General features: G+C 40.0%; 1 protein-coding gene across 2 annotated transcripts; it reads left to right on the top strand.

Annotated features, from left to right (window-relative positions):
- The first annotated feature begins 202 nt into the window (after nt 1–202).
- ppm1bb (protein phosphatase, Mg2+/Mn2+ dependent, 1Bb) lies at nt 203–20,185 on the top strand. Of its 2 annotated transcripts, none has more exons than XM_026351261.1 (6): nt 203–575; nt 9,130–9,972; nt 12,083–12,200; nt 12,714–12,825; nt 13,532–13,589; nt 15,784–20,185. In XM_026351261.1, exons 2-6 carry the CDS (start codon nt 9,142–9,144, stop codon nt 16,108–16,110), a joined length of 1,446 nt encoding a protein of 481 aa, XP_026207046.1. In that variant the 5' UTR covers nt 203–575; nt 9,130–9,141; the 3' UTR covers nt 16,111–20,185. The 2 variants fall into 2 exon arrangements, with proteins under 2 accessions (XP_026207046.1, XP_026207044.1); XM_026351259.1 differs by having other exon boundaries at nt 18,802–20,185.
- The last annotated feature ends 6,227 nt before the right edge of the window (nt 20,186–26,412 follow it).

Genomic DNA, 26,412 nt, shown 5'->3' on the forward strand with positions numbered 1-26,412 from the left:
GGCGCACGCTTGTAACAGCAACAAGCGCTTCCTACACCTCTGGGCGCGTCACAGATCTTCGACAAAGGACCAATGAAATTGTATTTTGCACAGGGGCAGAGCTGATTGACAGGATAAGCATCCAATGAAATTGCGTTTCTTCTGAACGTTGTAGCCAATCACCAAGCGTATGCCAAAAATAACCCCTCCTCTTGTTCAGCACTGTATTCGGAGGATAGCTCTGGCCCTTCAATGGAAGAAAGTACTAGATTTGTCAGTGTTGTATAATATAACCAATTCCCAGTGTCCATATTTGTTTTGGAACGACGAATTGCCTTTATTTCATGTAAGAAACAGAACTAGCGTCAAACATGCGTGAAAATCAACGCTGTCCAAGCAGGGAACCACCGAGAAAGGAATTATCGCCGCTCATCTGAGGCCAATCTCGATTATTTTTGTCAAATAAGGAAACATAACATAGCTAGCTAGCTAACGTTAGCTCCGTACATAGCTAGGTTAACGACATATCTTCACACAAAAGCAGAGTCCAGCAGGTAATCAAGATTGGATCTACATTCGCACAGCAGCAGGAAAACGTAAGTAGCATACTAATATGTGCGCTAACGTCATTAGCTAGAGTTTGACAAGCAGGGGAATTGCGTTGGCTCCAACCACAGCTAACTGTTAAGTTAGCATGCCAGCTAATGTTAGCTCATATCAACACACTAGCAGCTAGGCCTTTTCCGTAGGGGGGGACTAGTGTTAAGAATGGAGTTCAGCATGTGGTCAGTGGATTGGTATTTAACACACAAACGCATTTCCAAAAACAGTCAGTTGGTTCGTGCAACATAAACTGGGTTGTGCAACAACGTTATCATAGAAACGAGGCATTGCCAAAATAAAACCTGACCCATCATCTGAAGTTTCTAAGTAACGTTAACTTGGAGACCGCCAACGTTAGCAAGCCATCAACGTACGAAGTCAAATGTTAAGTAACACTAATGTTAACGACTAAACAACACGCTGGCTCCAAGTGTTATTGGTTTGTCCCGAGGAAGCTAATGTAGCATGTTTAAGGCTTCACTAGCTATGATTAGCAAATAAAAAGCTTAGCGGACTTTGTGATACGGGTGGTTGGGTACATGATGTTAGCTTGGCAGTCTGCTGGTATTTCTAGTCATACATTCAAACAAGCACACATCCAGAAGTTGTCCGAAGTTACATTATGTTCAATAAGTGACGATGTAGTGATAATGATGTCCAGTATCTGTCAGTATCTGTCAAACTAAAACGCAATCAGTGGGAATTGAGTAGCTAAGTTCTTTTAGATGGAACTTATAAGCGTAAGTGCCTTTTTACTTTATTGATGCCTGTGAAGTCAGCAACACTTAATGTAAGTCACAAGCTTGTGGTTATAACCATTCATGTTTCACTGCGGCACCAGCACTGCTCCACCCAATACTTTACCCATTCTTTATTACTCATAAACTGTTTTAATATTAACAAATAAAAAAACATGTTTTTTTACTAGTTTTATGTGTGTATTATGTAGCTGAAAAAAATCAACCTGTCAATAATCAATATCAAATAATTATATGTGAAGTGAATTGTGATAACAAAATATTGGTACTCAAAATAAACATATATAAAAACATAATTAGACATTGTTTAAGTTTAAATCTGATTTCTTCTTTTGTTTGCTAAAGTGTTGGGTCATGACTCATGTGATTTAGCTGCCGCGCTTTGAGTTCTCTTTATTTGTAATTCACTTTATATACTACATGAATCCCATGCTTTATTAGAGAGAGACAGGTCCACAGGCACAGGGAAGATGTGTAAAATGTACAAGGCTTACTGACCATAAACATGGGCTTGGTTGGTAACACCCTACTTGACTATAGATATAGAGCAATACAAACCTATATGAAAACATGATTAACCACAAGTCAGTGGTTGTAAGTTTTGCTTACATGATAATAGAAATGCCCACTGAATTTGGGATTTTCATGCTGTAATGATGCTGGTGATCTAGTTCTAGTCTAGAGAGCAAACACAACAATATTCTTACAATTCTCACTTTGAATACAGATAAAGTGTGTTAGAATTTGTTTGTGACGTATCCGATGTGATCAGTGGAGTATGTCAACACTTGCAGAAACTGAGATTAGTAATTGGTAGTAGTAGTCATCATTAATGGGTTTTTTGCCAGTATTGCCATTGGAATTTCTAAAAGTGGTCATACAGTTACAGTTTACTTCCTGTATGACTCAGTCCAAACAAGTGTCAACTCTTGGCTGTCTAAGTTATACTCTGCTAGTGATTATTAATTAGCAGGCACAGCATCTGCAATGCAAAGAGCATCCTTTAACTTCTCAGGCATATGTCCCTATTCCAAAGCTAATAAAATGTCTGCTAAGATTGTATGGCGACAGTAAAGCTCGTGGCTTGTCATGTGAAGATAGTATATGATCAGACCATCTATACTCTTCCTATTTCTCTTAAAATCGTAATTTTTTTTTATCTTGTCGATTACACCATTCCAAATTGTGCTGCTATGTTGGAGAATTGTCATCTGAGCTCATAGTAAATTCATATTTCATCATCAATTTTGTACTGTGTTGAAATTTAGCTTGGCAGCCACCCTAGTCTCGTTCTCCAGCATATCAGATTGCGATAAGGTGCACAGGTAACCAGTATATTACATCACTATGTTTTGGGCTTGTGCCCTGATAGCGAGATACAGGAGGAGTTCAATCGCTGATAATCTTATCTGAGTCAGCAGTCACTGTGTAAACCTAAATACTGAGGAACAGATGAAACACTGTCAGTGTGAGATTGAGACAGTCAACAAGCACATTTTACAGTTACACAGATCTGAAGACAGATCTTGTTATAGACATTTATTACAACACAGGAATGCACTGTGATAAGCAAAAGTGTCTTCAGTGGAATAAATATGTTATACTGCATTTTTCTTATATGCTTACCTAGATTACCTAGATCACTTTAACTTGAAGGTAACTGCCTGAAAATGATCTGTGAGCCACACAGATATGCTTATTGCACTGATTTCATTGACATAATAAATAAATCCTTTGAATATAAGCAATTGAAGAGGAGCAAAAGGCAATAATTTTAGTGCCATAATTAAATGCTTTAGATATAATATTACCTTACTATTTATACACATTTTGGAAATTATCCAATTGTGCAGAAATGACAGATTCATCAAAGATAAAATTAAGTAGCTGCTGCCCTGAAATATATATTTTATAATTATTCAGCTATTCGTGTTGATGTCAGATCTGTTTATAAAAATTAACCAAAATAACCAATTAACAAATAATTAAAACTTTAATTTAGCTTTTTTGTCTTTGTTCTACACAGAATGGCCCTCAGTAACTTAATCTGCTTCATCTGCTGCTGCAGTGTTTTCTTAATACCGTAATGTTTATATTGCATTATTTACACTAGACTTAGCTGAGTTTCTTAGTAGTATCTTATTATAAAAATATCCAGTTTTTAGGTGATCACTTGTAAAGGAACACATTTCTAAGGAGATTTTAGGAAGCCTATTGATTATGTAGTCAACCAGAAAATGAATCGCCAACATTGAGAATTGGGTATTTGTTACAGTTGTTTGGTCAGAAATTGCAACTATTCTCTTGTTCCAGCTTCTGAAATATTCAGTTTTGCTGAGCAAAACAAAATGTTACAAATACCAATGTCACCATTAACCTACTGTTAAGCTTTATGCTTTAGCTATCATCTTGGCATCATAAAGTAAAACTCTTATTGATTTATTCAACTAGTATGATCAGGAGTTGTATGACGAACATCGGAAACACGCCATTGCACAGGAAAGGCGAGGTCAAAATATATTTTTTATTCATGTATACATATTTTTGTTAGATATGTAAATGTATATAATAGGATAAGTGCTGTTGTAGGGGTTATTTCTGTAGTAAAGGGGACCAAATACACAACACAAGCTGTGTCCCAGTTCAGAGTTGTTTGCTACAGAGTCCGTATTTCAAGACCGAATACGTCATAACAGTTCGACAGGCTGTGCCATTCCAGAGGCTTCTCCAAATGCGGCTGTGAAATGTGAGCCGGTGTATCATCTGCAGTCCTCACTGACTACCCAACTGTTGAGTCTTCTCTGGTTGGTTTAATGGTTCATTCAGGTGGTCCTCCTTATCTTGTCATGAGCATTTCGTATAGGTCAGGTATTTTCTTTCAGGTGACCATCAGTCATAAAGTCCATCACATAGGCGAGGCCATTGATATGCATACATGCTATAAAACAGATGTAATTTCCACTTGCAGGCTGCCACAATATGTTGATAGTCACTGGCTGTTACACAAAAATGTACTGTTGTCTTGCTAATATTTACCTAGTTTATTCACCTAGTTCTCTGTTTTTTTGTTGGCAACACCTGGTTGATGTATTTGGGCAATTCTGGGCCAAAAAGTTGACCTACTGAACATACTGAAGGCCTACTGAATGTTTTGTCACCTTGACCTTGGCACTATATAGTGTATTTATCGCACTGCATTAGCAATGCATTTTTACCAATATGGCAAATTATCCAATGTGCCAGACAGAAATGTAATGTTATCCTGATTTTTCATTAAGCAGATTGGCAGTAAACATTTATTATAGTGTGTGTGCATATTAAATAAGTCAAATTTCAGTTGGGTAATGTATGAACGACAAGCTAGCAAGAGATCACCTAGATGGGGGTTCATTACTTGTGCCTTTAACCAAATTGCTCAGTGAGTGGCGGTCCCTTATTGGTCTTTCTTTGCCAAGCCTTTCAAAATGTGGATGAAATGCCGCTAATGTCTATTTATCAAAGCAAAATTAATTTCACATAGCAGATGCTTGTGTTTTTAATCTTGGTGAGGGAACAGCTGTTAATAGCACAGCCCAAAAAAGGCATCTAGCTGTTTGTTTTAACTGGACTAAATGATACCCACAGATACCCAGGGAGTGGGTATCACTGAATTGGAAACCTTCCTGATCTGGATTGTGTATTATCCATTGACCAGAAGGTAGCAGGCTGCCATGGCTTACATTTTCAAGCAGTCATTACTGACTGATTTATGCTCACTACAGAGGAATACCCTGCATGTCCTAGTTACATCATTGTATCCTGTACAGGGGCCCCAAGCGTGCCCCTCACTTTTTGAAACCCTTGATAAGAGAACCAAAGTATTTATACAGAGCAAAATCAACATAAAATCAAATAGAACTAAGCTGGCTGGCTGGACAATGTTTTCATGCCGAAACTGTAAAGTTTTATCACAGACCTATAATATTTTTAATCCTTTCCTCTTCTACTCCAGCTTAACTTTGTGCTGCTGTACAGTAACCAGTTATTTAGCTCAACTAAAGCTTTGTCTTTATAATAGATAGTCTATAGCTGGCATGTAAGGTTATGTAACTAACTTTTAATTCCAGTCAGGCATTGTTGGACAGGGTGTGATCATTTGCCTGTATTAGCTTATACTGCAAAAAAAAGAGGGTTGTCTGAAACTTTTATTTTACTTTGTCCTTGCTGTCATTGCTGTTGTGACCTGCATTATAGCCCCTTGTAAAGGTTCTGATTGATAGCTTGACTAATTTTGATATGTGGGTAGCATCTCAAAGGTCTGCAGTTTTCTGGAAAAGGCCTTGAAATGTCCTGAAATCACATTATCTAAATGAAAGCCTAAATCAGTCTTCTATAACTAAATTATGTCAGACACTCTGGCCTTTAGACTGTTGGCAAATAAGAATTAATTAGCAAGCTGTTGTATCTCTAGTTGTCTTATTCTCTGGGAAGTAAACATAAACCTACAGTCCCAGTGTATTTGTATGGATGGTGCCGAAGGCTGTGCATTAACCTTGCTTCCAGGATAGCAACTGATTTTGTACGAGTGCGCCTGCTGTCAGAGAGGCACTTGGGCTCACTGCAGCATTATGTAATCCCTGACCTTCCACTTCACTCTTCACAGCCAGCGGTTTTTGGCAGACATGCATCTTTGCATCAGGGGGTGTTCGTTTCGACTTGTGGTTACAACATGGATGACAGATGGCAGTTTTGTGGGGTTAAGTGGTTAAAGGTTCCTGGTTTCAGTTTGATGTCTCAATGGAGGTATTTTCTTGACTTCGCATGCTTGGATCTGTAGTCTATTATACCACTGTCAAGCAAACAAATCTCATAGTATCTACAGTCTCCTTTCGGGGTCTGGCTGCAGCGACTGCTTTAATAGATAGATGATGCAACTCCTTTCCTCTCTCCACCAGGCAGCTGAGAGTGTGTGTGTGTGTGTGTCTGTGTGTTTCTTTTAGAGAGACATGACGCTGAATGAAGCTTAGGCTGGATGTTTGCACTGTAGGGTGGGTGGTTGCTAGGCAATGACAGTGTGTTTGTTTTATTTTTAGAGAGAATCACTGCTGGTGAACATAACAGATTTCTCTTTCTCTCACACATACTGTATGTGAACACTCTTTCTTACCATACATGAGCATATAGAGGTAGGCGTTGAATGTCACAAACTGGTAGTAGTGGTAAATGTAATTCTGTTTAAAAAGTAATGTACATGTAGCTGGACTGTAAAAGAAATGTGAATGGCGTGGCCCACTGCCCCACCCTGGACATGAAATCTAAACCGGCCTAGCATATTTATAGAGCGCCTTTTTCTCACAGACAACTTGACATGACACTGCACACATGCGCAGAGCAGACACAAAACACATACACATTCCTTCTCTCAAACCAGCTGTGATCACTCCTCACATGTACCAGCCTTTTTTGGGCACATTCCTGTCATGCTGTGTGTGCGTTCATGTGGGAGGTAATGCAGAGTGAGAAATCAATAGGTTTGTGATTTCAAGATCTCACGAGTGCTACCCCCCAAACCAAGCAATAGTACTGTAAGTAGCTCCATACCACAGTTGTTGCTGACTTTTAGGTCTGAATTGATTGGTATGATGAGAAAATATATGCAGACATATAGAGTTGAGCTTCAGTTGATAGTGGATTGCAAACAAAAAATAATCAACATTATAAAAAATATATATAATCTATCAAACTGCGTGCATTTTCACTACATATAGGAGAGTCAGATTTAACTACTGCCATTTCTAATCACCAATTTGATTCATATTGTATAAATATTTTAGAAAACAGTTCCCAAAAAGTCTTCACCTCACATTGGTGTTTTATTTTCAAGTTGAATTCACTACTCTAAAATATGAAACACTTAAAAACAGGTTTCAGAAGTGTTTCCGTAGTCAGTTTCACTCAGGAGCCATAGCATGTCATTTTTTTCCTTAAATTTGTGGTGCATTAAATAAAGCATACATCTCCAACTGCGCGTGAGCCAGTTTTTATGATCTCAAAACTAGATGAGAAGCTGTGTGTCAAGAAGCAGCTGTTCAAAATGAAATACTGACAGCCTGGCTGCCCACTTCGGTCATAGGAGACTTCAGTTAATGTAGAAGCAATATTGAAACGTTTTTTTTTTTTTCTTTTCAACCTTCTCCATTACCTCTGTTAGCTTATAGCATGCTGACACAAACCCTTTTTAGACACAGATTCTAATAGATTGCCATTAACTTGAACCATCATTGTGATAACTGTAACCAATCAAAGCCAAAACAAAGAGCAGCTGGCAGCATCCCGGTAGTAGACCTGTTAAGTTTAATTTGACTCAGACATTGAGCTGGCTCAGATGCAGCAATTTTACTACCTCCACTGCTGGCACAATGCAGGGTTAATAATAGCCTGCCAGCGAGCTTTGTTTGTTTTATACAAAACAACCTGAAGAGAAATTGTATAATTTCTCTTTGAGTAGTGGTAAAAGGTCTAAAGGTTTCTAACATATTATGTGATCCGCTAGGGTGAAAAGAAAATCAAGTATTAAAGTGTTATAAACTGCTGTGGAGTGTTTTATTGTCCATTAAGCTTTCAAATGCATGGATATTTCACTCAAACTGGACTTCCTGGATTACATTGTTTTACACCAGGCTCTTTTTTTTTTCTGAGTGCCACCAAAAACGCGGTCCACCTGCCTGGCTGCATCAGTATTAGTTTAAGCCTTGGACTCTGATTAGCTCACAGTTAGCGAGAGTGTCTAGTGGTCGGAAAGGATAAAGTTTAAGGGAAAGACAAAATGCTAATTCTTCAAGTCAGATTTTGTTCCCATTCACTCGTTGGCAGGTTAGGATTTCAGCCTCTGCTGATTCATTAATGTCACTCTATTTCCTGCCAACAGGTTTACTAATAGTATTAGTTACCTTGTGTTCAGAGTGAAAGAGGCACTGTGTGCACAAAGAAGCTTTATATCTGCAGTGTAATCCTCAACTCTGTGGTTCCTCCTCTGCTATCTTTGTCTTGTTGTCGAGATCTCTGGCTCTCGCCATCCGTGGAGTAATTAAAAGCCCTTTCTACTCGCAGTGTGAAGCAGCTAACTGAACTACCTGACACAAAAAACTAGTGATTTACAGAATAATTCATAGGACCAAGAGTATTATTACTGATCTTTTGATAAATGGTAGGCCTCATCAAATAAGTCAGTTTAGTAAGTATCCACATTTTTAAAAATGTGAATGAGAACTTCTATACTCTGATACAACCTACATTACTGTTCAGAAGTTTGGGTTACTTGGAAATGTTCTTGTTTTTGAACAAAAATGATCGAATGATGATTGAAAATGATTTTCTAACAATTCAATTCAAGCAACCACAAACCTTTGAACGGTTGTGTATTTTCTGTGGCCAGTAAGTTTCAGAATTTGATAATGAGACACTAAATGGAATTTTTGTTTTTTAACATAAAGAGCAATCTTGTTACAGATTGCATAGATGTGTTGAAGAATTGAACATACCAAGAGACACACCAAGAGCCATTTGAAAGTTGGAAAATCTACTATTTATGGCTAAAAGTTGAAAAATCTACTATTTATGGCTAGCTTTTTGCTGGTAACATTGTTTTTAAATTAACTCGAACTTCATGACATTTCTGTGCTGTAATTCTTGATACTTATCGACTGACATGTACATTAATATTAATAATCTCATGTCTATTGATTTTTTTCTTGTTGATGGTGGTGTAATGGTTATATTTCTTTGTTTTCTTCTCTTTATGAATTTCCAGCTATAGGCAGCAATGGGTGCATTCCTGGACAAGCCGAAGACGGAAAAGCATAGTGCCCACGGGGAGGGCAATGGGCTGCGTTATGGCCTGAGTTCCATGCAGGGTTGGCGGGTAGAGATGGAGGACGCTCACACAGCTGTGGTGGGTCTCCCTCATGGACTCACCGACTGGTCCTTCTTTGCTGTCTACGATGGCCATGCAGGCTCTCGGGTGGCCAACTACTGCTCCGGTCACCTGCTGGAACACATCTTGTCAGGTGGGGCCGACTTTGCTTCAGGGCCGGGCTCTGTTGAAGGCGTCAAGGATGGCATCCGCTCGGGGTTCCTGAACATTGATGAGTACATGCGCAGCTTCACTGACCTGCGGCAGGGCCTGGACCGCAGTGGATCAACAGCCGTGTGTGTGTTGCTCAGCCCAACCCACCTCTACTTCATTAACTGTGGTGACTCGCGGGCCGTGCTTAGTCGGGATGGCAAGGTGGGCTTCTCCACCCAGGACCACAAGCCCTGCAACCCCCGTGAAAAGGAGCGCATCCAAAACGCCGGCGGCTCAGTCATGATTCAGAGGGTAAACGGCTCCCTGGCTGTGTCCCGAGCCCTCGGGGACTACGACTACAAATGTGTGGATGGTAAGGGCCCCACAGAGCAGCTGGTGAGCCCTGAGCCCGAAGTGTGTGTGTTGGAGCGGGCGGCCGAAGGAGACGAATTTGTGGTGTTGGCATGTGATGGAATCTGGGATGTCATGTCCAACGAGGAGCTTTGTGAGTTTGTCCGCTCACGACTCCTAGTGTGTGATGATCTGGAGAAGGTCTGTAACTCAGTGGTGGACACCTGCCTACACAAGGTAAGCTTTTTTCACCTATATCTAAAATACATTGGAGACGAAAGTGTCTAAAGAGTTTTTAACTCTTTCAACTTTTCAGCCTGCCTTACGTCTTAGTTAGATTTTGCTTGCATGTAAGATGAGAACTTGAAGTTGTAGTTGAAATTTAGTGTGCCATATCGGTCAGGATACTGTAGCATGTGGGAGTTGAAGGTTTAATACGTTTACGTTTACTCCTGCATGTTATTTAGTATTAATAAAGAATATTTTTGTTCAGTTCTTTGCTTTGACTGATGAATAAAGAGCTTGGTAATGAGGGCTTAGTATTGCTAGGTTTGCATCAGTTCCCATTCAGATCTCACTTCTGCTTATTAAATCTCTCTAATGGAGAGAACTGAGAAAAACACTGCAGACACAAAATTGATTTTCTACTCAAAAAGAGTAGGAACAGAATCTAAATATAGATGCTGAACCGTTTGACTATGTTGACCAAACTGTAACCTTTCATAGCGAGAGATCAGATGGATCACATGTTAAATAATGCATTAATGCTTTCAAATGAGCCCTTGTCCATTGGCCTTCTCAGCTATTGATTCAAGATCATGCTAGAATCTCTCTTTGCTGTAGCTAATCTTTCTGCTGGTCTACATCTTAGTCTATTGCCTTCCATATGTCTTTTTTGTACTCCAAGAATACTCCAAGAAGCAGCAAGTGCACAGCAGCTTAGTTATTTTTACCTTACTGGCTGGGTTATCTCAAGTAACAGCCGCACACTGTCATAAATCTCCTCCGCTGCCAGTGCTTTTTGTGATGCATATGACACTGCACTCTTGTAGAAAGTTACTCTGACCGCAATGACTTTTACAAGGTAACTGTCCTTTAGTTCAAGGACAGTTCTATCTGTAACTGTCTGTGTCCTATAAAAGCCAATTCATCTAGTGTGTAAACAGTGGCCTCCAGCCACTTGTTTTTATAATACACCAAAATAAAGAAATTCCATTATCAAAGCTTTATAAATTGATCAATAAAGGAATAATTTGCAAGTTTACTAACAATTAGCCACATTCTTTAACCAAAAAGTGTTAAAAAGCTGTCAGTAGTTAAGTAGATTAATAGACAAGTTATGGGCAACTGTTTTGATATTAACAAAATTATTAACAATATTCCCAGTGTTCTTCTTCTTCTGTGTCTCAAATGTGAGAATTTGAGACCATAAACTGTCTTCATGTTGTGACCATTAGACAAAACAATTGAGTTAAAAACTTGACAGTGGGTTTTGAGAAATTGTAAATGCCATTTCTCACAAATTTGAAAATAGGTAAAAGGAAATTAGAATTTTAAACTTAATCACAGCCAGGTTGTGTTTCTATTTACATGTTTCTGTTGTAGTAGGAGCAGGTAATCAAATATACCAACAACTCATCCCTCAACTCATCGATCCCTTGGAACGGCACAAGAAAGAGATACCATGCGGAGTTTCATACCTGCATGAGTCTCATCTTCAAACTGTTCAAACTGTCCAAAAATAGATTTACTAATGTCTTAACGCCTCAGTTAAAACACAAGTGGCCTACATGTCTGCCAGCTACTATCATATCATGATCATGTCCAATGAATTAAATTTACCACAGGTAAACTCAAATTAAGGTGTAGAGACATCTCAGCAACTATAAAGAAAAAAATTAGATGCCTGAGCTGAGTTTTAAGTGTTGTTGCAAAGGGTCTGAATACTTATGCCAATGTGATAAGAGCAAAAAAGAATTTGAATGATTGTAGTATGAGACTGCAACATAACGAAACTGATAAATCTGAAGCCAGTCTGATACTTTCTGAATGCACTGGAACTAAATGATCCGCAATCTTTTTGAATTGTGGGAACATTGGCTCCATGATTGGTTGAAAGATGAACAAAAGCATGCTAACATAGCTTGTTTAGATCTTTCTTTCAGCAGCAAATGTACCTTTCAATGCTTATAATCAGGGTTGTTTATCTCTAAGTATTTAGGAATACTTAGAGAATGTTAGTTTAACTTAAACATGTTGATCTTTTAAACCATTACATAATAACCTTGTCTACTACATAGATTTCATTTAAATCTTTGTTCTGTCTCGGTCTTTCCTTGTCCTTCAGGGGAGCAGAGACAATATGAGTGTGGTGCTGGTGTGTTTACCTGGAGCTCCTAAAATCTCTGAAGAGGCTGTAAAGAAAGAAGAGGAATTGGATAAATACTTGGAGACCCATGTGGAGGGTCAGCACACTCGAACACATGCATATGCACACCTTCACGATCATGATGTTCAGTAGAGCACAGTTCAATTACTCTAAAATTAGAGTCATAGATTTTGTGTGCTATAGGTTTTCAACCACATTCATGAGATAGTGCACATCTGTTGGATTATTGTAAGTTCCTATGACCCAGGAGTCTTTTGATACTTTGTTCAAAATGTTTTTTGTAAAGGTTAAGTGAAACAAGTGGCCACATACAGTACTCAGTTTCTGTGTACATAACGAGGGTAGTACAAATATTTGAAATCAGTCTCCTACATAGTCGTGCTGTAAATGGCAGCTACTGGTGTATTGGATTTTTCCACTACTATTTACTATTTTCTAGCCTCTGGAGAGACGTTTCTTAGCCTCTGCATAGAGAAGTGTTGATTTACTACCTATAACTTGTTTTCTGTCTACCTATACACTTGTTGTGTACCAATAACTTTTCTCAATATGCAACATAAACTCATTGTCCTATTGTATTTGTGTATAGGGCTACTGGCAAACTGTGGGGAATCAGGAGTCCCTGACCTGGTGTCTGTCCTGAGGAGCATTTCCACAGAGAACATCCCCAATCTTCCACCTGGTGGTGGCCTGGCCAGCAAGTAAATACTGTGTTAAAATGCATGTTACAGACTTTAGATATCGATTAATTGTTTAACAGACCTTTTAAGAAAGTGTCTGTTTCCAGCTCTACAAATGAAAAAGCAAATGTCCAAATCAAACTGAGCATGTGTGGCTTGAGGTGGACACAATTAGACCAATCAAACCTAGAACCTGCCCCATCATCATGGCAGTATGGTAATTCAAGAAAGGGTTTATTAGATAATGTTAAACATTTTCACATATATTTACAGCCTTACTAAATAATTATTTGCAGAGCTGTAACAGTATAATAATTAGAGCAGGAAATGTTTTTGATGGTCATCAGTGATTGCGTGTTGGGCTCAGTCTACTGATCTGAGTGCCTAGTCAGTCTCAATTATACCACTTGGATGAGCCACTATATTAACAAAACTTTATTCTTTTGTTGGTGGAAACTACCTATTCCATTTACAATTAAATACAAAGTGGGAAACTGCCCAGTTTGTTAACACCTCAGAGACAACCCTCATCAAAACACTAAAATGTATCTATGAATTAAGACTCTGTAGTCTCTTTATGCTTGAGTAGCAGATACTCAGTAATCGACTAAGTTGCTTCCGTAGCTCCATTATTTTCTCAATCAATATACATTTGCAGAGAATGAACAGAGACTGTTTGCAATATGCCAGGAGTTCATCTCTAAGCAGCGCTCTTGTGTGTTTGCAGACGGAGTGTGATCGAGGCAGTGTACAACAAGCTGAACCCTCACAGAGAAGAGGAAGGGGTGAGTTGATCTGTCTTTGAACCCCTCCCCTCTTCAACCTTTCAACCCCCTCAACATGACCTCATAATCTCACATCAGCCCTAGGAGAAGGATACGTTTTTTGTGTTTGTGTGTGAGTGTGAGAATGAGAGGAAATGAATGTGGTTAAGATGTGAAAGAGGGTGGATGATGAGCAGAGTAACCTCAGCAAGCTTAGTGAAACTCAATTGACTGCATTTCATGTTATAAAGCGTTTAAGAGTTGTGCAGTCGGTTTCAATTTTGTATTTGTTATTGAAACAGGATATACAGATAGACCTCATCAACTCCTCAGCAATGAATCTTTTAAACTAACATTTTAACAGTATATTATACTTCACATAACCTGGATTCAAAAACATCTGAATTTGAGCATTGAAAGCCTCAACTTTGAATCAGTGAAATAACTGTGACATGTAAACTTCAGCTTAACATTAAATTAAATTTGCAATCCTGACAAACTGCTGGAGGTTACAGAGTGGCTATAATGTGTCAAAACAGCACATGTTATGGTAGACCTTGTCATAGTCAAGTTTATTGATGGTAAAAAGATAAAAGGAGTTCACACTGAATGCAGAAAAGCAAGAGAGCCGGAAGGGCAGATAAAGTTGTAAGGCTAAAACAATTCGATTACTACACATCATCCTATATGCAAATTTTGTGATGCAGAGTGTCATGTAATCCATATACTTATATGCAGTTGCTGCGTTTCTCATGGATAATAACTGTCACACAACACACTACAAAGAAAGAGAAAATAGCCAAGAGCGAAGAGAGAAATATACAGAATATGTACAAAATGTGGAGTTAGCTCAAGATGGAAAAATAGGAAAACTGTGCAGTGCACTTGCTGCAGAAAATTGGTTTTGTCACTTTGCTTTAACAAACAACAAGTGAAGCTAAACTGTGTTTTGTGAATCAGAGTGGGACAGTATCCTCAGACAGCTCATTCTGCAAGTCCTACTTATAAACAGCCTACAGCCTAGACAGGTTTTAAAGTGAGAGACTATACAGCATGTGTTTAACTAATGTTAGTGTACGAGTCTGGTCGGGTCCAGATTTGATTTAGAGATAAATGTGGGTAATGGTCAGTCTGGTACCAAGCTCTGCTTGTGCAGGTTTGCAAAACTGGACCATCTAAGACTCTCATCTGTATTGACTGTTGTTCCTTCCTGTCCACTTGTTTTTGCTTCTTACAAATGCCGCAAAACCTCCAAGAGGACTGTAAAGATTGACGATACTTGTGAGCTTTAGTTAGGTTGAAACTCGTAGTTCTGAAAGTAAGGTGTGAAGAAGTGAAGTGATGTGAACATATATTTACGCTGCTCAAAGTCTGTGTTTCCATTGTTGTGTGTGAGACATAATTTAGTCATTTGGCAGATGCTTTTATCCAAAGCAACTTACAAGTGAGATACAAGGTACAAGGCAAAGGCAGGGTAAGCGTAAGGAGGTCTTGCCTGAGGGCCCCTACTTGGGGTAGGCCAAGTTGGGGGATTCGAACCCCCGGTCTCCCACGTGGAGGGCAGCGACGTTACCACTACAATATCCAGCAAAAGCATATTAACAAATAAAATGTCAGATGTAGAACAATATGAATTTTGTCCTGGGATTTATACAGTGTGTAAGGTGGGTATCAAGCAGTAAATTAAAATGTTTATAGATCTTGTTTCCCAAAGCTTTAAGTATACAACATGGCAAATAAAGCTGAGTAGTACAAAGTCTGTCATCTCTAGTTTCATAACCCAGAAATTGTGTTTATACTGCAGGAAACTGAAATCCAGAGTAAATGTCACATTCACAATATTAAATCAACAACTGTGAACTAAAGTAACTAAAGTTGTTGAAGGATACACACATACGCTGTGTGTATAGAAGTGAGAAACTACGTAAGTCGTATTATGTCAGCAGAGTCTTGGGTTGTGTGGGTGCTCTACAAACCCCTTCCCTCCTGTTACACCCTACAGCAAATATCACAAAGCGTTGTTGGTCACAGGGTCAGAGATAGCGAATGCATGGGCATGTTCGACGTGTGCGAAAATATCTCTCTGACATTGTCACGTTAGTGTGTGGTAGATGTTATTGTCACAGTGATGTGAGTATTGTGCGTATATGTGTATGTGTGTGTTTGAGACCATGGAGCGTGCCTGCAGAGTCTGACCCCTGGCGTGTCACCTCAGGCCTTTGCGGGGGGAGAGGAGGAGGAGGAGAGTGAGGAGGGAGGTGGCAGCACAGCGGCTCATCTGCTGGAGGCTCTGCGGCAGTTCCGCCTGCAACACCGGGGCCAATACCGCACAGTGCTGGAGGAGTCACTGGCCACCTACCACCTGCGGGGGGAGAGCGCTGAGGAGAGCAGGAGGACTTCTGACAACGATGATGACAATGACGGCCAGGAGCAGCCCGCCTCCCCTCCCTCTCCCCCCTCGCCCCCGCCCTCACCTGCCACTGCAGAGTCGGAGGCCAGCCAAGATGTGTCCGCCCCTGAATCCGATCCCTCCTCTGACTGAGCATCCCACCCGCAATACCCTCTTCCACTCACCCATCCATCCAACCCCAGAGCTCCTGTCAGTTGTGTTGTGACCTCTCTCTTCTTCCCCTCATAGACACAGAACTTGAATGGACACATCGGCCGTTACCTGTTTGGCTCGATCAAATCTGAAACTTCAGCTGTCTTTGTTGTTTATCAGCGTTTTAGTTTGTCAGAGGACATAACCATGGCCCCTCTGTCATTTCAAGTTCTGTGTCATAGCCACACATATAGCCTTTATTATGAGACTTTTTATTTTTACCTTGCCAGCCACTGTTAAAACCTAACTACGCAGACTGATGTTTACAATAGAAAACAAACAATAACAAATTACTATTTGAGTCTAAAGTGGCTGGTGAAGCAAACCTGAACCTTGCACTCCATGTCCTAAACTTACTAGTGCTGGCTTCTGGCTGACTTCCTACCTGAACCCCCTCCCTCACCCCCACACCTGCTTACAATAAATGAACTGTCAAAGAAAAGCAGAGGAGGCTCTCTGAACTCCAGCGCTGTCTCCTGGCTGCCTCCATCTACAGACTCAGAACACACTTTTTTTCTGTATATGTATGTATGTTTGTATGTGTGTCTGCATGAGTTTGAATGACTGAGCAACAGACCAATCATCACTACTGAAATGTAGCATGTTCAGCGATGTCAGGTTGTTCAAACCAGTCTGGATACAGAAAAACTGCACAGTCTAAATACAAAGGGACACTTATGTGAGTGGGTTGTGATGTAAGAGTAACATTACATTTTTATGTGCATTTCTGCATCACCCTATTATAGTGTGCAGCCTCACAGTCGCCCACAAAAACACTGAAATTTGTTCTTGGTTGTTGATACTCGGAAGAAGATGAGTAAATATGTGGTAACATTGAAAAGGACAGAATACTTTGTGGCACCAGGCAACCCCATGAGCAGAAAATAAACACATGTTGAATAATAAAATAAGACTAAATGTCTCTAGCAGCTGTGTAAATCTGAAAATCTTATTACACATAAGATAAAACAATTATTGGATGGGTAAGAATTTTAGAGAAACCTTCCCTAATTTACAAAATAGTGGCACCAGATAAAAGTTTGTAGTGTTTCCTAAATCAAAAGGGTTCATCTTTGTGCCATTGTTTGTGCTGCACTGTCTTGTACTACATTGTGTAACCTTTGTCTTAGCTGTGTCTTCTACAAGCTGATGTTAGCAGCTCATTGTCGTTGTTAGCATAGTAGAAAAGTTGACCTGATGATCATGGTAGATAGAGAACTGGGGCTACAAATGTTCTGAATATCAGACCATCCAACAATTGTTAAGATATTTAACTTTTTCCTTTAAGTTACTGGAGCAGCCACCCCATATTGGTCGTATGTACCTGAAGGCAAACTCCAAAGAATATCCACTCCACTCTGAGTTAGCACCTGTACAGCTGTTAAACCTGAACAACACTGAATGTGGTTCATGTGAGATGGTTGTGTTTCTGTGAGGAGTTGACAGTACAGATTAAGTATTAATGAACCTGTTTTGTGTTTTTTTTTTTTGTTAAACATTTCCACTTCCTATGCTGCCAGACGCTGGTATCAACTGGGGCTTTAGAGTTTCACAGCCTGACAGACGCCCACATACAGAATATTTCATTTCTCACAAGTTATTGGCATTGACACAACCTCAAACTCTTACCTCATTTTGAAACTTTGATTCAAACAAACTGCTGCACTTAAAATGTTTACTCTTCTTTGAAAGCAGGTTATTGTGTATAACAACATGTAACCAATGAATCTGGTAATGCATGCACTGCACTTATCTTCTCAATATCCAAGGCACTTAACTATCAGAGAGAAGGATACGCTAAAGACTCTGTGTGTTTGTGTATGTATGAGGTGTGTTTGTATGCGATTACGTGGGCCAAGTGAGCCCCATGCAGTTAAGTGACAAATGAACAAATAAACATGATTTGAGGTATAATGGTACAGTTTGTGTCACGTGTATGAGTATCTCTTACTGTAAACTGACTGTACAGCTTCTTGTCTTAAGCTCCTTTACCAAATGAGTCACCTTGCAAATGTGTATTGACGATGAGAGTTGTGATAACATCTCCATTCAAACTGAGTTGTCATGAAATTACTTACAGAGCTCAAGGTAATATGGTTATATTCATTACAGGACATTCTCTAACACAAGCAGGTTGTTAAATTTTTGGGAATAGTACAAGCAGAAATGAAATCCTTGCCCTTGTGTATTAGCTTTTAGCTTCACCCCAAACCTCATCTCAGACATTTTAATCTGTGTTCTCCTGTAAAATGAATCAAATTAAAGGTCTGCCACTGCTGCCATTGCATGAGCTGGTGGCAACAAGCAAAAGGAAGGATGTGTAGAGTAGGGACTCTATTCTCTCCATTTCTCCCCTGTTTTTCAGTCTGACAGTTGGCCTTGTGATTCCCCGCAAGGTGAGTCATCAGAGGTCTGAGTTCTGGTTTTGTTAACATGCAGGCTAGGCAGGGGAATCTTAATATCTTTGTCTATTTTCTATTCATTTTGAGACGATAAAACGTTATGAAATACAGTCTGTTGTGAAATGTAACTGTATTTAATGCTTCGAAAGGTGTGTTTTAACTTCTGTGCATCAACCCAAAAAAAACCTAACACACCCCTCTCTCATCTTTTTCGTTTTTACTCACCCAGAATGCTGGTGAGCTGGAGGACCCCTGGTAGCCATGGCAACGACCCCAGTCTCCTCCTGGTGATCAGTGCGTCCGCCCACAGGAGGAGTGGCTCTCCATTGCGCCATGTTTCTCCGCTAGAGGACATGTGGTGTGTGTTGGAGTGCGTGAGTGTGCGTATGTTGGGTGTGTGTTTGTGTGTGTGTGTTTGCAGCAGTGGGACAAAGACGACAACGACAACAACTACACACACGCATACTGCTTTAAACCTGGAGGAAAAACGAAATCACTTTTCAGAAATGTCAAGATTTTATGAACTGAAGCATTGTGATGGTAGAGATGATTTTTTTTTTTTACCATTGAGGTTTGTTTTTGTTTTTTTGTTTTTTTAAATTTCTTTTCTTGAATGTTGACACCTGACTTCACAATGACATGAGGACCTATAATGTGTGTGTGTGTGTGTGAGTGTGTGTGTGAGTGTGAGTGTGAGTGTGAGTGAGTGTGTGTGAGTGTGAGTGAGTGTGAGAGAGAGTTTGAGAGTTTAAAGGAGGGCCAAGAGAAGACGGTGGATAAAGACTTTGTACGTAATTTCTTCTTCTCCTGGACTTTTTTTTGTGCTCCTGGGTCTGATACTTGCCTAACACCCTTGCTTCTCCCCTCTTTAAAGGCACACATACACACACACACACACACACACACACACCCCAAAACCATAAACACCCCCATCCCCCACTTCCACTTGTGCACGTATGTGATGTGCCACCTTTGCAGGGCACTGCATGAGGACTTTGGTTCTACATGTACAGCTACGTGGTTTTCTAGTCAACCTGGATGGACAGCCATTAGTTGAGACTGACTAAACCTGGAGGACCTCTGGACTCTGATTGGCTCCTGTCGTGTGGGGAGTGAAAATTAGTTGGATTTTTATTTTTATTTTTTATTTTTTTTTTGCTGATAACATTAGGAAAATGACGATGATAATCATGATGGGGAAATAGGAAGTTATCTAGTTCACTGAAGAGCTGAGTGCAGGTTGGACTCATAGAGATTTGATGGTGGGTCAGGTTGGGGGGTCTCTGTTGTATCACTGGATGAATTTTGTGTTGGAGGAGGAGTTTGGGCAGGATGGTGGGGGTCAAACAGGCTTCCCCACCTCCTTCCGCACTATCGCGGTTCGAGTTGTCCATGATGATGGACTATCCTGACAGAGGAAAGTGTTTTTTGTTTTTTTTTATGTTGTCCATGAGGTTACTAGCTGCTCGCTGTGTAGCGTGAGTGAACTCCCTGTTTTAACCCTGTTCCTGGTTCTCAGACTGCATTGGTAATGTTTGTATTGCTGTTGTTTGATTGCACTCACATTTGATTACAGAAAACGTCTATATATGAAATAAAATACCTGCCAAGGATCCAGTGGTTGACTGCATATTTTAATAGCATATCACAACAGGATGTTTGTGTATGTCTCTGTAGACATCGGTGTAATCTGCTGATGTTTGGACCACATTCTCACTTTCGCAGCAGATGTAGAAGCAAACATGACTAGGTTACCAGTCATTTGAAGAGCTGCAGCCTACGTGATTTCCATTTTCAACAGTGTTTTGTCTTGTTACTCATTTGTTTAATGTCTTTATAGGATGAATCACGTTACAGCATTCTGCCAATGATCTCTGAAGTGGAAAAAAGTAATTGCAGACTCTGCAGCAAAAGTTTTGGCAACCTGTTTTTATCAGTGTTACATCAGTGTGGAGATGTTTGGTGGACTCTCTTCTGCACAATGTTTCCCCAAAGCTTAACACTTTTTAAAAAGTGAGTTAAAAATTAAAATACATATTTTGCTGCAGGAGCTGTATTCACTTCTTTCACTTTAGAAATTAGCAAAATATGTATTTTGCGGTGTGAGGTGTTGAACCTTTGCATACGCCTACGTTACTGCAAGTCTGCATCAGTTAGATTGAGCAAACATGAACGTATTCAAAACAATCTGGTAGTAGTAATGAAAAATACTTTATGGGTATGATCTGTACACACACACACACATAAACTCAACAATGGATTATTGCACATGATCCTGGGACACCAGTAGTGATTGCAGGTCAGCTGTACTTCTGCAAAATGCATTCACACCAACCTTCAATACGATCTAGTCTGTAGAGGCAGATAGCTTTCATTAATAAAATCTATATATGTACAGTCTTCCAATATCAAATCAGTTTTTATGAGGTTCGTCATGTAGACGTTTACTAAAGAAGTAAATTAATTTGCTAAACTTATTGTGTATAGATGGATAATAGGTTGTTTTTTTTTTCTATTTCAAAATACATTTACTGCACAAAGTGTCCCAAAAGTATGTAATTTTGTATTAGGAAATAATTTTAAGTGCAGCACTGAGACCACGTTCCTCTGCGCGCACACAAATACAACCACCGTCTATTCTATCACTCCGTTATAATTTGATCATAATCCCTAATCATAATCACGTCGTATCTTAAAGGTGTTCTCAATCTGGAGTGGGATTATGGGATTGCACATCATGTGTTTTAGGCTGTGAATGAACAATCCAAATATGTGACAGTGGTGAATTTAATTTGATGATAGTGGGGTACTGATTCACCCACTGAATCCACTTTAAGCCTGATATCTGAAAACAATAGACACTGACCTGTTAAAATTATGTTTGTGCATCCCTCCTTGGCTCATCTTTAGCCTCTATTACTTTAATTTGTTTTTGCAGAATTATGTGACGTAAAGCAAAACGTGGTTATGTTTGTCCATCACTTTGGACCAGAAATATCTCAACAACTACTCGAAGCACAAGGCATAAAACTTTGCACAGGCATTCACAGTCTCTAGAGAATGAGTCCTAATATCTTCAGCAACCCTCTGACCTTTTGCTTTACGATAACAAAGAAGTTGTCATTTCTGTTTTTTTCTGTCATTCATGGGACATGATCAGCCAACGTAGTTGATGTGAAGTAGAGTTTTGCACAACTCCAACCTGTTAAGTACAGACATAGTATGAGTATTATGGTAAACCTGCTGATTCTGAACATGCTAGCATCCTCACACAGTTGATAACACTGCAGTAGGCTATTCACTGTGCTCGCCACCCCTTTTCTTATTACCAGACGCCATCTTTCTTCTTGTATTTGAATTGAAAGGCAGCTTCTGTAAAAAATGTCACAAGTCCATAACCTATAACCTGGAGCTGTTACAAACGCTGCAGCTGTTTCAGAAGCTATTGACGGGTGTCATATACTTCACATACACACATCCTGCCCTGTTGCAGGTTGCAATATTTATGTATTTCTCTTTTTATGTAGCTGTAAAATCACTGTGTTTATTCCTCTTTTGCCTGAAAGCTCAGTGATGGTGTTCAATGGCAGTGGTTGTTATGCTCCCTGCATGTCGAGGTTGGTGACCCAGTTGACCCTGACACAAAGAACCTGCAGCAAATAAATAAATAAATAACAGAACTGCTGCTTTGTTAGCAGGGAGGAAGATGCTAGTGGTGTTTCTCTTTCTCCTTGCACTTGATCTCCATCTTTTCTCGCCGCCTCCTGCTCTTCTTCCTCCACCCACTCTCGTCTTCTCACAGCGAAGGATTTTCTGCTTGTGGCTGTAGCCCCGGGCGAGGGAAGCGGTGACGGGGGGACTCTGCAGGCAGCACGTTTCAAACGAGACGCTTCTCCCTCAAAGGAGTGCTGTTCTCGTGCACAGTGAAATACAATGTAGTGATGGCGCCCTGAAATCTGTGTGTGTTTATATTTGTGTGTCCCAGCATATGATTTTGAGTGGAGTAATTTAGCAGATGAGCGTGTGGCCATTGTTAGAGGGATAATCTGGCTCTTGCTGCTCAGATAGGTTAACATGCAGCGGATTAAGCCAGATTACCCCCAACCACACCAGACAGGACAAGGACCAGCCCCCACACTCCCTCCACCTCTTTTCACTCATTCTGACCCCACCTTATTCATCGCTTGTTTTTTACTCTTATACTTTTCATTTGCCCCATCAGGCTTTCTTTTACTCTCCACCTCTCACTCCTGTCATCCAGCTAATCGTTTTTAAATTTAATTTTCTCTGTTTTGATTTTATTATAAGGTTCTGAGCTCAAACATGACTCTTTGTAAGATACAGAAGAATGTAACATAGGTGTGGTTTCAGCTGACTAGATATATTCACACCATGGCTACAGACTAATGCAGGACTCTATAGGACCCCTTTTCTTTTTGTTTACTTTTTTTTTATCTATTTGTGGTAATTTTCTTCCGTTTTAGACCCTTGGGGGTTGTTTTGCTTTGTGTGTGGTTTATTTGTGATCTATATTTAGTTATTTTATGTCTGTTTTTGGTCATTATTGGTTATTATTGGGACAACTTAAGTTGCATATTTCTGAACCCTATGATCGACCTGAGACTGTCCAGGGTAAATTCTGCCTCTCACCCAATGACAGCTGGGATTGGCTGCAGCACTACTGCGACCCTTAAGAAGACAAGTGGTTAAAACAATAGATGGATGGATTTAACACTTAAATTTACTGTTGTTGGTAAAATTATAAAAGTATCCGAACAAGCAAATTTAAAAATTTTCTTTATCATATTGATTTTAATTGAAAAGTGTGGTACAGGCTTTCTACTGTGCTCTTACTATCTTACTTACTTTTTTTATTGTTTAATTTCTTTTGCAGCACTTGAAAGTTGAGTTGAAAATACATTTTTTTTGTGCATTTCAATATTTGCTTGGATGGTGTAGAAGAAATGTGAAATATCTGACAGGTCATTGGAAAGGACACTGATTCCCTGAAAAATCTTACAACTCACATCAAAATATTCTGTAATATCTCTGGATGAAGTGTGTGTCTGTCGTGGAAAATCTGGCAACAAGTTGTTTGCTCAGGCTCCAGCTGTTTGTATTTTTGGTGGCTAGTGTTTGTTTGTCATGCTGCTGCTGTGTTTGTCTTATTCAAACTATTCATTAAAAACACCCCAAGTGGTGAGATGACACTAACAACACACAGGACAATGATGTAATTACTGCCTTTACATCCAGCTAGGCCATCCAGTTAGCCTAATCTATGGTCTGGCAGATGAATCATTAGCCTCCTGTTTATTTATCTATCAGTCAGGTGTATGCACTTTAGTGTTTATTTGCATGTTTGTGATGCACAAACACACACAAATTGTGTGTTTACACGTGTCAGACAACAAACACGTTGTGTATTGTCAGATTGTGTGTTTTCACGTGTCTGGATGAAGATTTCCTTTCCAACAGAAACTTCTTCTCCAGCTGTTATAGCCCTCCCACAGCTGGACTAATGCCTCACCAATAAAAAAGCTGGATTAACTTCAAGGTATTGAGTTGCAAACAAGTCACGGTGCAGGATTAGTAACCCAGGTACAGTTACCTGCCCTCCTCAGCTTTCTGTGACAGAGGTCAAAATGTGGTCAAATGGTGGCCACACACACAAGGTAACACAATGCCATCTCCATCTGTCCTCATGTGCAGTCAGATTTTCAATCATTGTATGATGAGGAAAACTTAACTATCTGTCTCTCACGTTTTGTATATTTCAGTGAATCCATTTGTCTGCAAAAGAAGGAACATAGTGTCCATTACAAGTTCCCAGAGCTCAAGGCGACATTGTGAAATCACTTGTTTTCTTTGACCAACAATTCAACATATTTACCTCATATTTTGGGCTTTAAATATGAAACTAAGCTGGAGACGGTTAGTTTATAGCATATAGACTGGAAACGGGGAAGTCTTTATTTGTTTCTGCACACAGCTCCCTATAAAAGATGACATATAACATCTTGTTTCCAGCCCTAAGCTAAATTAACAGTCTGCTGACTGCTGCTTCATATTTAGTATGAAGACATAAGCGGTTACAAGCGTTCCGCCTTACTCATGAAATAGATATCCATGATAAGATGAAATGATTTTCATAAAGGTGGTGAGGTAGGTTACATGCTGAAAGATTAGGATCGAGTTAGGAGGTAGAGAAAGCGTTGTCGTCCTGGTCTCCCCACATCCTAATTTTCATCCTTCTCAATCTGCTACAACTTACCCCCCTCAGTCCTTTTTTCGGGGTACCATTGTGTGCCAGACTCTACTGGAGCCCTGTAAGAGCACAAAAGCACAACAAAGACTCAGGAAATGATTAGTGGCTTAACGAGGAGGAGACTGTGGGGGGAGTTAGGAGGGGCTGTGCAGCCTCTTCCATGAGACGGAGGGAGGGGGTTAAAGTTTCAGGGCTTAAGGGGTCAGTGTTAAGTTGTGGAGGTCAGTGGAGAGGTTAATTAGGAGCAGGGCTTTTGTTTACGGGGATTAGGAGAGGCAGGGGCGATTCACTTTCTTACTGTGTTCCTCCAGCCACCCTGGAAGTGTCATCCTCTTTCTTTTAGCCAGCTCTGCTTTCCCTCCTCCTCCCCGGTAATTGTTCTGACACTGAAAAGAGATGTTGCTGAATTACCTTAATTGTCACCATTAGGACACACTCGCCCCTTCACACCACAACACACCTCAAATATGTTTCCTCAAGTGTGTTTGGTGTGCTCTTCCTGCTCCGATGAGAGGAATGTCTTTTCAACTTGGAGGAGCCCATGACTGTCGCTCGGGGACTGTTGTGTGGGTTCGGACATTGTTCTGCTGCTACAACACACAGCAGAACACGCTGTGATCCTTGTGAATGAGATGGTACTTCTTCATCAAAATGTGTGTTTGTGAAGGACAGAAACAAAACAGCTACTCGGCTGCAGAATGTATCCGCAGCAACTTTTAGATCACCTTTATTCCAGTTTGTTTGTGATGCTTCACATGTTCCAGTAGATGCTGCACTAATGGGCATTTCTGCATTTCAGTTGACGGCAGCACTTTCCTGTCTGGCCCTGCAACCTTTTTGATAAACATGAAAACCAATGCAGTGGTGGGTCAGTAGATTCAGTCATTTTACGACATTGTTCTTCATTTTCTGTGTTCTGAGACAAAGTGCAAGTTGTTTATTTTCCACTGTTTGATAATGAGCAAACTACTGTCAATGAGATGATGCAGAATTAGTTTGCTTCCACTGGGTCTTCATTGTTAAATCCCACCAGAGTGACACAAAGGGAATTTCTGACCACTGAAACAAATATTTATTCACCCAAACAATAACTCAGAACTCCCCAAAACTAAAACTCTAATTCTTTTTATTTCCATCCAGTCTTCACCTTCCGTCTATGAACATTTATGAAGTAGATTCACAAAGCTCTATGGGTAAGATGATGCATTTTCACACCACCACATCTAAAACATACTTCTCATTTTGTCTGAGCAGAAATTAGATGTTTTGTTCTCTGTATTCTTAAGAAATGGTGCATCTTGTTAATCTTTGTATTCAGTGATATGAAATCAACACTTACAGTCAAGCTATTATCAGTCTGCCAGCTCACCACGATACCACACATGTAGGGACATCCTGTCTGCCTGGGGTAATTGGCATTAACCCTTTTAAGCAGCATGGGTGACCCCCTTTGTCATGTCCAACACGTTATAGACTGCATTTGGAGGTGTAACACAATAGAACACCACATAATAAATGTGCAAAAGAGTGTTTTTTCTGTTTGTGGTGGAGGTTCTTTTGTTTGCTGAGCTA

This window comes from Anabas testudineus, chromosome 19 (assembly GCF_900324465.2).
Source record: "Anabas testudineus chromosome 19, fAnaTes1.2, whole genome shotgun sequence".
NCBI lineage: Eukaryota > Metazoa > Chordata > Actinopteri > Anabantiformes > Anabantidae > Anabas > Anabas testudineus.